We start from the raw sequence: 18,413 nt of genomic DNA on the forward strand, positions 1-18,413 counted from the left end.
AAACCACATGATCCGGCACCTTGAAATTAGCTTCTTACTGTGTTTTGGCACTTTCAGATCTGGTCCTGGAGGAAGCCAGGAAGTAAAACAAATAATTAAAAGGAATTTCTCCAGCCTCATTAGTGGTTTTGCTTAGGTGAGGAGTGAATTTTGGGCTTGTTATTTTGTCAGAGTCCATTCTCTTATGTCTAGCCATAACTCTTTAAAAAGTCCTCCCTACTACACTCTCTCTCGTAATAGAGGAACAAGGGGATGTACAATGACATGGAAAAAGCAGCAGACCTGAATCCTATAAAATAAAAAAGAATTTCACAGATTTATCCTTTAGAGCTCATTGCTAGGGATACCATTGAAAACTGAAATAAAAAACAAAGGATTGGACATATTGATAAAGAAGAATATCCAAAGTTGTCACTGAAAGGATTAATAGACACTCAGGAGTTTTGGAAGGTATATAAACCCGCATGTTGCAGAATATAAATCTTCCTCCAACTAATGGGGGTTTGGAAGAAGCTTTTCCTGTGGACAGGTTATTCCATAACTGCCTACTGCAGGGCTGTGAGCATCATCTTCTGAGGTAGCTGGTAATGGATACCATGGGAGATAGAAGCTGCATTACATGGATCACTGTTCTTATACTGTATGGCAACTGTTCTTATGTTGTATGTTCCTACATATACCTGCAGCTCCGGCCACATATTTCATACAGTGAAACATCTGTTACTCATACCCTGCAAATTTGGCATTATGCTATAATTAATAAAATGTAATTTAATACCCAAATTATAACACACGTATCCAAGTAGCCATCCAGATTTCACTGCCATAATTTTCAACACCTGCCTGATTTTTCAGCTAGATAGATGTCAAGGATGGTAGTTATGTTCCTGGCATCATGCAACGTGTTCATGATGTGAAATTACTCTCCATTTATGTTACATTAACTTACAGAGCCACAGAAGGAAGTCAATCATTCCAAGGTATAATGGAAGCTAGTATTGACGTATAGTAGAAGCCAATTCTCTTACTGACTGCCTTCCTATAGCTGTTTAGGACCACTTGGGAAGCAGATTCAACGTACATGTGAGTTAACCTTATGGAGTCCCAAAAGCATGCTCCCCCCCCCTGCCTTCCATTGAAAATAGGCCATCCGTCATCCTCACTTCCTTTGCATAAAATTTATCACAGGCTTGTGATGGTTCTATAAAGTTCAGATTCTGGAGAGAGAATGGAAGCATGAGTAGAGTTTATGCATAACGTAGAGCTAATCAATATCAGCTTTAAACCACGGCAATCTTTTCAGCCTCTCAATTTTTGAGAAAATAGATGCATAACTTGCTGTTTTGACTGAAAGCCTCTTTATTACAGATTTTCCTCTCCTACTTCTGCATCTATACTATCCCTCAGGGGAGAGGGGGGAAGGCATATTTGCTTTTGCTCTAATCAGAGAGCTGTTGAGCTTCCTCTGACATTTTCCATATTATAACAGAGGAAAAATATCAACACGAACATTTAACATCATGCCTTGACTTCTTTAACGAAGACGAGAAAACCCGACTCTTAAGATGCTGATTAAAAGTCTCAGCTACTGTCCATTCACACTGATTTCACACACACGGTTTGGCAAAGTTGACTAGACTCTCAACCTGGAGCTTTAAAGGAGAACTCCAAAAGGGAGAACTCAGAAATGCCTCAGAATATAGATTTGAATAGGAGAGAAAATAAATAAGGCAGTTTTATAATTAATCATCGTATCTTTAATCAGCCACTAGGATTACAGTTGCACAGGAACTTACTTTGATTGGAGTACAAAATCCACATTGCCCCTCCACTTCTGCAATTTAGGGTGGCACGTTCTGCTCCAGTTGCATGAGTTACTGCCCACCCCTGAACTGGCTGTGTTTCACAGGTGGATGTTTTGTACAGAGTTCTGGGACCCTTGTGACGGAAGGTGCAATAGCTATTCTATTATTAGAGAAATTACTCAGTATGATTAAACAATTTAGCAATCCAGTCATATTTGTTGTATTTACAGTACAATGTTAGGTGCAATGCAAGTAATTCTTAAACTATTTAACTGCCTAGTGGTAAGGACTATGATTAGTAGTTTTAGACATAGAATATCAAGGTTGCAAGGGACCTCAGGAGTTCATCTAGTCCAACCCCCTTGTCAAACCAGGACCAACCCCAACAAAATCATCCAGCCAGGGCTTTGTCAAGCCAGGCCTTAAAAACCTCTAAGGATGGACATTCCACCACCTCCCTAGGTAACCCATTCCAATGCTTCACCATCCTCCTAGTGAAAACGTTTTTCCTAATATCCAACCTAGACCTCCCCCACTGCAACTTGAGACCATTGCTCTTTGTTCTGTCAACTGCCACCACTGAGAACAGCCTAACTCCATCAGAACAGCCTAGCTTCATTGACATGTTAGTATGTATTTTCACTATTTTATTAAATCTAAATAAAAGAGACGTATATGATTAAATGCAGGGAAGTACATTTTTAAGGGGTCAGAATCTTCCCTTCTCTGCCATTTAACAAATATTTTTACAGAAAACCAAGAAATTCAACAGGTGGCCTTTTGCTAAAGTGATTATTTTTATTATTACATTCTGATTATTCAGCATTAAACAGCAAATAACGTTTTCTCTTGAGCGCTTTTCCAAATTCAATCGTTACATCCAGGACACCGCTGTTTAATTCAGCATGGGCGGGAGCACGTAGAAGCAATGCTATTTCTGTAATATTTTATTTTATTTATTCTGGATGAAAATGAAAAGGCCCTTTTTACAGCTGCCTAGCCTAGAACGTCAGTTCCTAATAACCAGCTAAAAAACCACAACCACTTCTCAGGTTCAAAAAAGAAGAAGAAGAAGAAGAAGAAAAAAAAATCAATTCATGCTGTCATAGTCTATCTGGTGTCATTGTCCACAGTCAATGAAACAGAATGAGAACATCTAGGACTCAATTATTCACGACATGAATAATATTTCATTTCTGTTAAATAAAGCTTCCTAGAAGCAAAACTTCTGTTCGCTCATATCATGAGATCTTGAAATGAAACTCCACATTGACTGATACAGTGAGACAAAAATCACTGAAGGTGTAAGCATCTGCCTATGACAGCAGCAAATTTCATTGACCAAGATTTTAAAAATGGATGTCTAATGTCAGCCTCCTGGATCCAAACCTGCTGGGAGATTTTCAAAAGTGCAAATATAGACTCAGGAGCCTAATTTAAGTCAGACATTTAAAAAAAAAAATACCCAACCAGTATCATTGAAAGGACACTATCAAAATCAAATTTGTCCCAATATTTAGTTTTTCATGTGTGTATACTGCTTTACTATACTAACTAGAGAGAGATGTCCATTGAAAGAAACGCCTGACTTCTAATTAAGTCATAATGCTGCAAGCATTTATGCACGTGCTTAATTTTACTGACATGAGTAGTAACAGACATCAATTAAGCATGTAAGTGTTTGCGGGATTAAAGATCTAAACATTCAGATTGTATTTCATTTCTCTCTCTCAATCTCAAGAAGCGAATGTTGAGAGGAAGCCGGAGTAATGTTGGATGGCAAAATCTTTGTTCCCATATGAGATATAAACCCTTCACCTCCATGTCTCTTGCCTCTGTCTCAGCATACGCCCAGGAACTTTAGGATACCTGAAACAAATGTAAACCATGGACAATTTCCAAGCAATAATTAGTGATTTTTGCATGTTTCAGTTTTTGGGTGCCAATTTGAGAGACCTCTTATGGTTGGTGGGAATACTCACATGAGTAAGGGGTGACAGGAGTGGGTCAACACAGTTTAACTCATTTGCTGACAAAATAAATACTCCCAGCAGGAAGCAACACTAATTTTGTAAAGCTTGCAAAGTCTGGATGAAAAATATATTCCAGATTAGTGGGGCTATCGCAAAGTTTTCATTTTGCTGTTGTAGAAATGTTGTGCGAGCCACATCTTGCAAAACCTTTTGGAAGTCACAGGAGGCTTCAGAGAAAATGAGTCAGATCTTCCGCTGGTGTAAAGTGGCATGACACCATTATAGTCAACAGCGCTACACCACCAGCTAAGGATCAGGCCTGGCATGTGTGTGTTTTAGCCCCATTAAAACCATGCCTGTTTTCATTTCCTTTGTCGAGGTACCGAAGGACCCAATCCTGTCAACCCTTACTCATGTGAGCATTCCCACCGACCGTAAGAGGTATCTCAAATGGCACCCAAAAACTGAAACATGCAAAAATCACTAATTATTGCTTGGAAATTTTGTCTGTGGTTTATCTATTGCATTCAATCCCATTATGCTCATTGTCTCCTAAAAACGTTTAACATTTATAGACTCCAATAAAAATGTTTTTAATATAATGTAGATGAAATATAAACTGTTAACCTTGAACACTGGGGGAAGTATTATATTTTTTGATCTTTTAAATATTTTATTTAGAATTCTTAAAGACTTGTACATAATTCATAACAGATCTTTTGGAATTAAAATAATTGTTACATTGCTTCTCTAATTATTAGACTTCATAAATAAAATTGATTTGTGTACCTTAAAACCAGCAAATGCACTGCTGAGAAAAGGGACTACATTGAAGTCTCCTGTTTATCTACTACAAAAGGAGCGGCAATGCAAGCGTCTCCACTTTGTCCAATGCGCACGCCTTACTTCTGTTCCACAGAGATCATTGTTAGGGGATGTGAGTGTCAAAAACCAGACTGATGTCACTAACTCATTTCAAAGTAGATCATTAAATAGCTGTCAGTTGGTATCAACTCTTACCAGGGATAGATTCGAAATAGTGACCTAGAAGTGAAAGGTTCTCTACATTATATCATACTAACAAACCCTTTCCTTGATCTAAGTTGCTAATCTTCTTTCCTGCCCCAAACTCAGATATGCACCTTATTTAGTTTCCAATCTATATCTAGGTCTGAAATTATTCTAAGATTACTCCCACAAATCCCATCATCAGCACAAAGTTTCTAAAGGACATTATTCTGGCTGAACTTGAGGGCTAAGGCCCTGATTCAGCAAGGTGCTTAAGCATGTGTCTAACTTTAAGCACATGACTATTTCTATTGATCTCATTTACCTTCTGAACTGGGACCTACTTGGAGAGAGGAAGGATTGACCCTTCACTTTCCACATCTTCTTCTACGCTGTTCCCTATGCATGGTATGACTTTCCCAAATCCCACTCTGCCAGGCCCCTGTTGCTGTCCTCATTCAGCCTTTCCCGTGTCCATTAAAAGTTCTCCCCTGCCCAATGTACATTTAAGTTAACATAAAAAGAGAGCAAGACCTACATAGTGGTACCATTATGAAGTGTAGATAATGAATCTAAGTAACCACTCACTCTTATCATTTTAATCCTCAGATTCTCTTTTCTTTTCTCCCTGATGTTTAGTGTTCACATCGACTTAAATTAGGCTATAAGTCGTCTTGGAAAAAAGGACAAGATATTTAATGTGTTCTATAAAAGCATTTAGCATTCTTTAGGCATGGTACAAATAAAATCATCCTCTTCCTCATCTTGGGATTCACCCTCAGGAATGTGAATTAGCAGAGTTCTGCCACAGAAAGCACTGAACATCTTTGGATTGCTATAGTTTTAAACAAGTTTTAAAAAAGTACCTAGGAGTCTGTGATAGACGAATAAAATAAATGAATGTGCTTCTGGCTCCCTAGGAGTAAAATGGAGATAAAACCTACCGGACTCTTGGAGCTGATGAAAAGCCAAATTAATTCAAGTGTTCTGATGGTCATTGGCAGGTGGGAAAAGTAGTTGTTGATTCAAACAATGGGTTATTTGATAGAATAATTATCTCTCTTACTAAAATTAGAGGCTATTTGTCAGGAGAGTTTTGAAGAAGGTAAATTTTTCAAGTGACTTGGGAGGCTATGTGCCCAATTTTAAAATGTATTTAGGCGATTTATGTGCCATTGAGATTTTCAAGATCACCCCAAAGTGCCTATTTGCATCTTTAGGCACCAAAAAATACTTTTAAAAATCTGGCTCTAAGTGACTTTGGCACTTTTGAAAATTTTACCTGGAATGATCACTAGAAAATTCACCTGGATAGTAAATCACCTACCTTTTTACTCTAATTTGTAAACAGTCCCCTTCTTAGGTTTTAAAAATACCTCTTCAGAGAGGAATCAGATCATACACATTAGGAATTATGAACAATACTATTTTTTCCTCCACGGAAAACTGCCTCTTTTCATTATGCAAATGGTGAATTTCATAGATCACAGAATTGATGTGTTTCATGACCAACATCATCTGAAAAAATTATTTTTATGGAGATAAAATTGTTCCAACACGTACCTAAAGAAACAAATATTCAACTTACTTGTTAGGGTTTTTGGAACTTTACTTGAAAAATATTCAGAAAATTAACTGATAACTTTGGTATAATTTGTTCAAAAGCACAGCACGTTTGAAGTAAATCAACGTAACCGTTCTGCCGTAGAAAAGAATGAGTATTCATTATTTGTATTATAATAGTGCCCAGAGAGTGGAGATCCTAAACAAATCAGGGCCTCATTGTGCCATTTTGATCCACAGTAATAGTCTCTTCCCCAAACCTCACTAAACAAGACAGACAAAAGAAGTATCCATTTACAAATGGGGAACTTAGGCACTTAGGAAAGATTAGGGCCAAGATTTCCAAAAGTGATTAGTCCATTTTTTTATGCCTTGTTTGAGAGACCATAAAAGGATCTGACTTTCAGCAAGTGAAGAGCATCCTCCTTCCGAAAAACCTGCCTTTGTAAGGTGTCTCAGATGGAGCATCCTAAAATTGAAAAGATGATTTGAAACAAGACACAAAAAATGAGTATAAAAACAGTAGAAAGGTAACAGGGAAGATGGACAAGGTAAAACAATACCTTTTGCAGAGACTAGTACATAAAGAACAGCCATAGTGTGTCAGACCAATGGTCCATCTAGCCCAGTATCCTGTCTTTCAACAGTGGCCAGTGCCAGGTGCTTCAGAGGGAATGAACAGTACAGGTAATCAAATGATCCATTCCCTGTTGCCCATTCCCAGCTTCTGACAAACAGAGGCTAGGGACACTTCACAGCATGGTTTTGCATCCTTGCCCATCCTGGCTAATAGCCATTGATGGACCTATCCTCCATGAACTTATCTAGTTCTCTTTTTAACCTTGTTTTAGTCTTGGTCTTCACAATGTTCTCTAGCAAGGAGTTCCAGAGGTTGACTGTGGGTTGTATGAAGAAACAATTCCTTTTGTTCATTTTAAATCTGCTGCCTACTAATTTCATTTGGTGATCCCTAGTTCTTGTATTATGAGAAGGAGTAAGTAACACTTCCTTATTTACTTTCTCCACAGCAGTCATGATTTCATAGACCTCTATCTTATCTCCCCCTCTCCCTCCCACCCCCCGTCGTCTCTTTTCCAAGCTGAAAAGTCCCAATCTTATTACTCTCTCTTCATAGGGAAGTTGTCCACACACCTAATCATTTTGGTTGCAGTTTTCTGTACCTTTTCCAATTCGAATATATATCTTTTTTTAGATGGTCGACCCAATCTGCATGCAGTATTCAAGATGTGGGTGCACCTGGGATTTATAAGGAGTCAACATTTTCAGACTTATCATCTATTGCTTTCTTAAGGATTCCCAACATTCTGTTAGCTTTTTTGACTGCCGCTGCACATTGAGTAGCTGTTTTCAGAGAACTATCCACAACTCCAAGATCTCTTTCTTGAGTGGTAATAGCTAGTTTAGACCCCATCATTTATATGTATAGTTGGGATTATGTTTTCCCATGTGCATTACTTTGCATTTATAGTATAGTATGGGCACAGCTGAAAGGATCCAAATAATTTTTAAAAATCATCAAAATATCAGCTATTCCCAATTGCCACCCAACCTAGAGATCATAGCTGACCTATTCCTTCTAGATATCCTAGTGGGTGCACTTTGAGAAGGGATTTGCAGGAGGAAAAGGAAACTGCCTAGTTCATGGATTTTAAAGATCATCTAGTCTAGCATTACACAGGCTATAGAATTTTACCAGTAGTTACTGTACCACTATTGAGCCCAAGAAGAGGTGAGATAACTTCTGTGCAGAATGTCATGGGTAAAAGGGAGAATGGAAGAAACCAGAGAAATATATATGGAAGACACCGACAATGGGTGTTCAAGACTGGCACCAGCGGAGGAGCACAGGATGCCTCGATAAGAGACATGAATGGTAAAGAATTTCAGAGTTGTGGACGTTCTTCAATTTAAAGAGAGGGAGGTTGAACTTGACGCTTTTTAATGGTCAGTGGAAAAATTTAAAGGGAGAGGCAATGAAGATGATCCTATCAACTGGGTTTTGTATGGATTGATGGAGGAGACGCAATATGGATCCTTTAGTCAATATCTCTGCTGCTACTATTACAAACACTCCTTTTTATGATGATATTGTCACTAAAAGTCTTCATGGATGTTTTATTAACTAATTTGAAATAGCCACACAGATTTTATAATTCATCCAGAATTTACAAGCCGTTGCTTGGATTACATCTGTCAAGACAGTAATATTTCAAAATCTTGTATGCTTAGCTCCTTGGAAGACATATCATTCCATAACACAATGGTATCATAAAAACTGCTGTCAGTTAGCAATCAAGAGATTTCACTTTGCCTGTCATATCCTGGGTTGTCAATTTTATTTTTCCCCTTTGGATAAAAGCTTAACTGTATTATATTTCAATAATAGAGAAGTTGTAGGCTTTTGAAAATTTTACACTCTTCAGCTGAAGCATACTTCAGAGCCAACATTCCACTTTCAAAGTGACTTAGGCACTTAGCGTAAATCCCCTTGGTTCTCAGTGAGATTTTGCCTAAATGAGCAAGTATATTTTGAAAATGGGACTTGGGCACTGTTGAAATTTTACATACAAATCCCAGATGCATGCCAAAAAATTCAAAGGCATAATGTACTGTAAACCTTGACCTTAGCTGATAACATATGTTGTTTAAACACATTCATAGTCACAGGACTCAAAGACAGACTATTAATCTGTATTTTAATGTGTCCCGATCTTTTGGTTCTTTGTATTTTAACATCTATTTTATTTTAATGCAGATGTTCCTCTATTTTCTTGACCTTTTCTTTTTCTCTCTTTTTTTTTTTTTTAAGGTCAATTAACACCACAGTGTAATTAAAAAAAACCCCTTTCCTGATATTTGATCAAATTTCAATGAACATTCTTGGTTCTATTATTACTTTTATTTATACAGGCATTTTACACATTCCCCGGGGGTTTTGTGATTGGTTCACTTCACTCTCCCAAGTACCAATGAATGAAATGCAAAATTAAGCCAACAGCACAAAACATAGCAAGTAAGCTAGCATAGATCTTACATTTTCTTTTAGTGTTAATAACCTAGTGATTTTGTTAGCATAATAGTAGAGAGATTTAAAGTTTAGGATTTTTTACAGATTATTTCTCTTTAAATATATAAAAAATGGAAGGTTATAGAACATATTTTATTTACTCTAGAGACTAGAATGGCTCCTTGGATGTGGAAGCCAAGTATTCTTTGTTCCTTGGCTATGTTGTCTTGTTACCTTGACCCCCCCTCATGGAGTGCAATTTATGGTCTGAGAATAGGCAGTCTACATTTAAAATGCCTCTTGCTCCAAAAGAACACTCTCTCCCTTTTGCTAGATAAGCTAAGGACAACAAAGATGTTACCAAAACAAAATGAATCCCAATTCTCTACGGTTACAAATTCAGGAACTGCAGGTTTTGAGAGCCTAGTTTGATTGATCAGCTATACTGCATCATGCTTAAATAATGGATTTTTCAAGTCAAGCTAAACATGCTTTTACGAACTATATTTTGATCTGTTATTTCAGGTAACATGTAGATAACATGGAACTGCAAAAACGGCTTTGGAACAGGATTGGCATAGCAGCTATAGAAAATCTAAAAGGAAAAAAATGAGGCCAGACCTTTATTAAATTTTAAAATATGCCTTTGCTACACTCTTGTAAAGAGCCAAGTAGGGTATTCAAATCTCTGGAGAACACCAGTATAATTTCTTTATCATGTTCCATTTAAAATTTAATTATGTAGTCTACAACAAGAAGAATTTGAGTACTCTAAATAGGTCATGCAATGAACAACCTAACAATATTGTGAAGTTTTCCTTATGAAGATCTTTTCTTTGATGTGCTGTTACACACAGAAAACCTTTCTTCGAAAAACAAAAATCCATGGGCTCATACATATATAATAATGCAGTTTAATCTAATCACATTTTAAATTTAAAATCAATTCTCTCTCTATTCTGTTTTATCTAACATATCAACAGAAATAAGCCAGTAAAGAAAAATTGACACATGGGATAAAACCTAGCTATCAAGTTCTTGCAGTTAAACCTGTTATTAATTTTTTTTCTAATTTATATCTTTCCACAAACTCATATTATCAGTTAAATTTCCTTCTAACAGAAGTCCACAAAACTCAGTTTTTCAATTTTTTTCATCTTCACCCTAAGCACTGATAAAATCCGTTGCTGAAGCTGTTGGCTAAGTAAACCAGACGAAAATTTGTCTTCCTATTTAGCATGATTATTTAGAAAATGATCAAAAGCATTTGATGGCTGATGCCAACAGGAAACAAAAAACAAACAAACAAAAAACCAAAGAGCAAAAAAACTGCTGTGTTTTAACAGGGCTCTTTTCTTAACTTTACTTTTTAAAACATACACTGACAAATCTCTTCACTGGGACAGGAGAGAAAGAAAATGTGTTTCCTAATTTATAAACTGCTTTCTGGGAAATTGGAGTACCCTCATTGCTTTTAAAATCCAATTGATCTGTGTACAAATTTGGAAAGAAATATTTATTTTTATTATGTTGATAAAGCCAGAAAACATTTGGAGGCACCATTAACCCTGAAAGTACTGACATCCTTCAGATGAGCAGACAAATGCATATAAGCACAGCACTTACACACTCTTCCATATTTTCTGAAGGGCTAAAGAGGAGATTTTTTGGGCAAGTTTACTAATGAAGGAAAGGATTTGAACAATTTATACCAGGTATATGCTTATGACTATTTGTAAACATTAAAGAAAAGTCATTATGTATTGTTACATACATGAGATTTAGTACTCTGAAATGTTGAGTGGGGATGGATTTTTTTTGTGTATTTGTTTTTGTCTCATCAGGCAAATGTGTAGCTAGCACAATATCTACAAAATAACTGTTATTACTTGTATATTCTCAATGCCTCAATTCCTAAAATTGAGTCATTTCAAATGAACCATTTGGGGAAGAAAATCAGCACCAACGGAAGAAAGAAATTCTTGGATTATGTTTCTAATTTATGAATTGTTAATACCAAAACTATCCATTTGTAGTTTGAACAAAGAATATATCAAAAACTAATCAATACAGAGTAAATAAAAATACGTACTACTGAAACAAAAGCACTGACCGGTCACGAAGAGAAAAGCTTGAAGACTAGTAGAAGAATGCCAACATTCACATAATGGTAAACATTTGTTTTAATCTAGACAAGATCATTGGCTTTAATATTTATAATACAATTACAATGCCTCATGCACATAGCTCATATAATCTAATTTCTACTTGTGACATATTACCACAAGATTTTAATTTCAGCTGTGGCAAGAATTCAAACACACAGTTAGGTTATCATTAGCAACGAGAGAGGAACTAAATGCTTACGCAAGCTCCTAATGTAGATATCTCATTTTAACTTCAAAAGCATTTATAACTACTAGGGTAGAATTCACTTCTGTTGTACAAAGGTTTCATATTTTCACTATATATTGTCAACTAATGACAAACCTTGGTTGAATTAATGGCATGCAGTGCAATCAGAATGGGAATACTCTACCTTTAAAACTAGTGAAAATTACACAGCTAAATGATTATGAAACATAGTAAATATCAATGTCTTCAAGCAAGGATTAACTAGTAATCTGCGGTTTGAATATCTATTTTCATTCTTCCCAGATGCAGAATTGTAAGCGTTCCTTTATGACTACAAAGAATAAAAGTCTCTAAGTGTCATGTACCACAGATCATTAGCCAGAGAATAAACAGAATTTCAGAAAGCTTATTAAATTTCACCAAGATATTTCATTGCACATTTTAAAATAATAAAAGGTCAGGAAACCTAAAAAGAATGTGATAGCTGAATGACCTAGCTGTATTCAACTAGGTTGTACCTGCAAACGTTCCTGAAAAACAACAAAAAGAAAAATCTCCATCAAATAAAAGGAAAAATACACCTTGTTACTGTATGTTGGAACTAAGTCAAGCCATGGTCCTCACATAAACAGATGCAGTTCTCTCATTTTTCCCATGAAAGAATATTTGGATCTCACATGACCCTCCAAAAAGGTTAGGAAGATTTTTTTTAGCTGTCTTAGAATGAGAAATAGCTGACGTGTCTAATCTCTTTACTACCATGTTGTTAAAAATTGAATTCATAACTGCAATGATGATTTTACTGTTTGCATTTTACACATATTCATTATGAAAAAAAGTCAAACTACAACATAATATTCACTGAAAAAATAACTGAGCTCATTAAAAAAAATCCACACAACTCAATAATAAAGAAGCAGCGGTGAAACGAGATGCAAAGGAAACACATGCATTTTTCCTTGGTATTCAAAATATAATCTGTCACTTAATAGAATTCAGGATGCCACACCATATTGTTTCAGTGGTTTGAATACATTTTCATCTCCCTGATTACAGCCTTATATTTGTCTCCTCTGACAACATGTAGGTAAGTCTCTCTCTCTCTCTGAGCCATTCTTTGAAAGGTTGGAAGTCATGTGTACTTCCATTATTTTATGATGAGCTTGCTCAAAATAAGCAGATTAGATCTATGTGGTTCTTCTGCTTTCCCAATGAAAGAACATTTGGATCTTCACAACTGACTTTCCCCCTGCTGTTAAAATGTAAGGCAACGTTGAAACCACCTACAACAACAAGTGCAGTTTGAATCTGGCAGAAAGCCACATCTAGGATGCTTTTCCTCAGGTGGTAGACAACTGAGCTAAGCCACAAAGCAGTTTAAATATGTTGATTTAGAATGATCTGTTCTTGAGGGCCACAGAGCTTTACAGTCATTTTACTGGGTACGACAAACAAATCAAATTTCTCCTTAATATCCTGGTTTCCTTCCCACACTCTGGCATGTTCCTACAGGAAAGAATGATGCTCTGGTTCAAGAGGCTGTACTTCTTTCAGCAGCTAACAGAAGCTGATCTACAGATTTAGTTTAGAACAGCTTGCTTACCTTGGTAATGTTCCAGCTAACTCTGGGGCAGTCTCTCTGTAAGAGATATACAGAAGGGAAAATTGGTTAATGTTTGCAGAAGTTATAACATTTTAAAGGCAAAAGACATTTACACTAATTGAATTTTTGTATAGGTGTATAGATACACTTGTATATATAAATAAATAAATGTACGTACACACACACACACACACACACACACCCCTTGCTTTCATACACCCCATATGTGGATGTGGTGTCCATGCAACAATATTTGCAGGCATATAATAAATAAGAAATACATCATGGAGGAGTGCAATATACAAGATTGCATTAGTGTGAGTTTTTGATGGTTATGTCATCCAGATGTAGTTTTTCTGCCCAGAAAATTAAACTGGTATTTTAAACCCCAACCCTGCAGCTTTCTCCAGGGCTAGGACCAAACAGTGGGTCCATATGGCGATGGCAAAAAAGTTTCCATTCTCTAGCACTGCACAGGCTACTGGATGCTAAATCTGTGACATTGTGATGTTGCAGAAGTACCACTGATTCAGGACTGAATCTTCCCAACCTAGGGAAATACCACATTTGGGAGACGAAGAAACATTTTACTGGCAGGCAGATGTAATTAAAAAAAGAGTCTCTTTGAAGGTTTTCTTGAGTTTGTAGTAAATCTCAGGGGAAATGGATTTTGAGCAGAAGGCAGGGAGGATGTGCTAAGGTGGATGATTTATCACAATTCATCCCATGGCTATCACCTCCACACAAGTGGTATATCTATACATTTATCTTTATATACTACTACATCTGCTCTCCACCTACTAAATCCATCTGGGATTTATTCCAGCACCCAACCCCAGAAAATAGCTTCAAACAGTCAACCTAATTTAGGAACTTGTAACTAGCTTTTTTTCACTCCCCACCCTTGTGTAAAACCCTAAAACCAAAGAACATATGGACTGTTATACTGGACCACACCAATGGTCCATCTAGTTTATCACCTTGCCTTCTAACGCGTCCACTCCCAGATGCTTCAACCAACCATGTAAACTACTCAATGGAAAAGAACAATAATACATTTCTTCTTAACTTCAGTTGATATTCCAACGTTGCCAAACTATGGCCTGTGAATACTTGTGATCTGCAGTGAGGCAACTGGTCACACGATGCTGTGTCTCCTCATTTCCAGCTGCTAAATGGCATTGAAAGACAGCTTCTGCTTTCCTAACATGACAATGAAAGGCATTGCATGCTTTCCTAACAGTAGTTTTTCATGTGACCAATTGATGTAACTGTCATGGATACATTGTGGAGTCACAAATGAGAGGGCATATGGCTCACAAGCAATCCTTGGCCTTAAAAGGCAGACCGCACAGTGAAGAATGTAGGAACTCTTGCCATCATTAAGCATGATGGAAGATCTCCTAGATTTCTACCCTGTGTGCTACAGCTGCTGTATTCTTAAACATACATTTACATCAATAATCCTTTGTGGAATCCTGCTAAACTCTCAGCCTCAATGACCCCTCATAGTAGTAAGTGTCAAGTTAATTATGCATTGTACAAAAACTTTTTCAGTTTTAAATTTGTTGCCTTTTCTTCTCATTGGGTGTCGCCTTAGCTCTTGTATTACAACAAAGATTAAGTAGGAATGCCTGATCTACCATCTTTATGCTATTAATGATCTTATATAGATACACACACACTCACACCACCCTTTACCCAGACACCTTTTTTTTTCCTGCCCTACTTTAAAAGTAGTCCTAATCTTTCTAATCTCTCTTCACATGGAAGATTTTTGTTGCTCTCCTCTAAGAACTGGGTTTTTTTGCTATATCCTTTCTCAAATGGGATGACCAGAGGAATACGGGATGGTCAAAATGTAAGCATACTAATAGTGTAAAGATTTTTCTTCATCCTATTCATAATAAAATGTAACATCTTTGGATACTCCTGTACATTGAGTGTCTGTTTTCACTGAGCAGCCCACAATGATACTGATATATTTTTCCTGAGGGGTTACAGTTAATTGAAAAGCCACTGTGGTGGTATAGGAGTTAACATTGTTCCTTTTAACATGCATTACCTTGTTCTTGTTGACATTGAGTTTCATCTCTTTTTGTATTGCCCAGTTGTGGTCTTAACTTTGCCATACAGGCACATTATGAAGGCTCGGGGCAGTGTGGAGCCAGAAAGACTTCTGGGAGGTCTAGGTGGAGTGCTGGCTCAGATCAAATCTCACCCATGCTTAGAGATGTACCATGTGGGTTGCTACACCCTTTCACAGCCCATGGTGTGCACAACCAGGCCTGTTAGCTAGTGCATGGGAATAGAACCTTGGCATGTCCCCAGACCTCCTTATCCTCTTTGCAGTGTTTTGCTCCAGGAAATACAGGGACTGCATTCAACGGCTACTGCAGGGGCCTGGGGTGACTTACGCTTTCCACCCTATCACACATGCTTGCAGACCAGCCAGGCACAATTCGGCCTTTCTGAAGGCCCTAGTTTTGGGTATTTTGCCATTAAATTCAACCCCAAGGGTATCAATTGGCCAAGTATTTAGCTACTGTCTATAATTAAAAAGGAGCATAATGCTGGAATGTTGAATCCTGAACATAGCAAAGAATAATCTGTAAAACTAAATTCTTAAAGGTTTCATTTTCCCTGCATAGTCCTCTACATACATTAAAAAGAAGTTAGACCTATATAAGCAACTTTTGAAATTGTTAAAAAAAAATCATTACAATAAAATTTTGTTTGATGTTAACAGAATTTAAAACAATTGACTTGCATATCTTTGCAGCATACTTTTTTATGGGATTAATTATATGGTCAACTTCATATTTTGGTAGATCAGATTTTCATTTTTAACAATGAATGTACAAGATAATTTTTGAAATCATGATCAAATCCAAACTATAACTCACAAAGAAAAACTTTATTAAAAAAATCAGACATTATTTCCCAGCTATCTGAAAATTTGGTTCTACAGTATGAATTTGGGTAAGCAAATATTTAGTCTTATGAGGTTTAGCAGGAACAAGCCTTTAAATTAATAAGCAACAAATGACATTCCTACAAAATAAACCTGTGTTTCCCCTGTTAAAAATAAATGCTTGCAATGAGTGACATTCAAAACTGAATATTTACTGTCTGCAGTTGTTTAATTTATCACAGTAAATATCCTGCTGTAAATACTGGGAATACTAGTCTAAAAGTAAATTCCTGGTGCAGTAAATAACCACTCTTTATGGTGCAGCATCACCCAAAAAGGGTTTATTTAAAAACAAAACAAAACCGGAAACCCACCCTCAAATGTTTCAAGGAACAGAACATAGACGTATACAACTCATTTTCAGATTCCTACTAACCCCAAGTGACAAACACAGTAAATCATTTGTATTTATTGCAGCTGCTGCAAAATAAAAGTTTATTAAAAAATAAGTCAGACTTGGATATACCAACAAGAGCAAGAAAATACACTCAAGAAAAAGAAAAAAAAAAAGAAAAAAAAGCTACACAACAGCATGTTGTAAAATCCTGTCAAAAGTTTGGGAGGACCTTGAAAATCCAATGTAAAAGATACAGGGCTGATTAACTCTGTATACAAGCTCACTGAAGTCAAGATGGGTGGAAAGGATGTAAACCAGAGTGTGATTTTACCAGTGCTATACAATTAGGCTATATCCCCTTAAATTGTCAGCTATCAGATCAGAGGGGTAATAAGCATACTGCTCCATTTGGGAAGGTGCAAACTAAATTGAACTGAGTATTTTTCTCCTATAGGTTCCCTGTATTTGAGGGACCTCGGAACTTAATTGGGAGTTTTACAGTTGAGAAGATCCTGGGAGACTACAACTCCCATGATGCTTTGGGGGAAAAGGAGAGAGACTCTTCCCCTTCCAGGGAGCTCATTAAAAAAGCATGTGTGGACTCTGGTTTCTTTGGAGGGGGTATGGAGAGCAGCCAAGGCTGGAAGCGGCTGTTGACTGCTGCTGGGGGTCCAGAAGCGGCTGCTGAGAGTCCGCTGGAGTTTTGATGGAGCAGGGAGCTTCGGAGGTTGGTGGCATTGCCCAAGCCAGGGCAGGGACGGAGCCTGGAGCTGCCTGAGGTGGGCCTGCAGTGAAAGTGGTGTGAGTGTCCGTCCCCCCCCTTTTCTTTTGGGGTACGGCAGGGACATAGCAGAGAGTCTTGGCTGGGCCTGAGAAGAGGCAGAGAGGTATTCTCTTCGAGCCAGGACTGCTGACTTTTGGTTGGGCCAACTCCAAATCTGCAGCTTGATAGCTGGGCTGAACTGACACACTGAACCCACAGAGTGCTGCCTCCTTCAGATCTTCAAGCACGCCCAGGCAAGCAAGGGGTTAGGGCTCTGAACTCTAGGGGAGTGCACACTCCGGAGGAAGGGTAAATAGTGGCAGTGTAAATTGCAGCTAGACAAGTTTCACTTATTGCTGTATGCTATTTTTATTAATTGATTTATTCAACTGCCCCTGTGGATTAATAGCAGTGATGTTTAATTTCAGTCTGTTATGCCGGATTTCCTTCATTTGTTAAGTAAAGGTGTGTTAACTCTAATTTAAATATATTGGATGTTTAGTTTGCATAACTGGCATTTCTGAGTGAGACCTACGTCACAGATTATTATAATTATTAGACTAGGTTTAGTCCTGGAAGCTCCCAAGGCCCGCTATTGAGCGTGTGCAGGGTCCAGCCAGGTGGAGGCACCGCCAATTTTAAATTCCTTTAGGAGTAAAGGGACTGCAGCAGAGAGGTGGATAGAGGATTCCCACCTATCCTACATCATCACTGGGATACTCAGGATCTCCTTTATTGTTAGCAACCTTAGGCGCCTGTGCACACAGGGAGTGTTGCCTGCTCCCAAGTAACCCAGAAAAAAAAAAGGGGGGTGGGGGTGGGGAGGTTACACTTCTTTGACATGGTATGTATTGTCTAGCCTTCCCTATGTAACCCACTTGCTTACAATGCAGCATTTGATTTTATTTCAGTACCAAGGCAGGGAGGAGGCATGGATTTTACTTGAATCCTTTGCCTCTCTGCACATGAGAGATCAGGGCAGGACAACTTAGAAGAACCAAGAA

At 37.5% G+C, this 18,413-nt stretch overlaps 1 protein-coding gene across 5 annotated transcripts in view; it reads right to left on the minus strand.

Annotated features, from left to right (window-relative positions):
- Nucleotides 1–18,413, minus strand: part of CELF2 (CUGBP Elav-like family member 2) — a 423,961-nt gene that overhangs the window by 334,685 nt on the left and 70,863 nt on the right. For all 5 annotated transcript variants that reach the window (XM_067534964.1, XM_067534962.1, XM_067534960.1 and 2 more), the window contains exon 2: nt 13,336–13,371. In XM_067534964.1, coding sequence (XP_067391065.1) covers nt 13,336–13,371 — 36 coding nt within the window. The remainder of the gene's footprint in view (nt 1–13,335; nt 13,372–18,413) is intronic.

Source organism: Emydura macquarii, unplaced genomic scaffold (assembly GCF_026122565.2).
Source record: "Emydura macquarii macquarii isolate MOO-44397 ecotype Brisbane River unplaced genomic scaffold, CSIRO-AGI_Emac_v2 contig_3470, whole genome shotgun sequence".
Classification (NCBI taxonomy): Eukaryota; Metazoa; Chordata; order Testudines; family Chelidae; genus Emydura; species Emydura macquarii.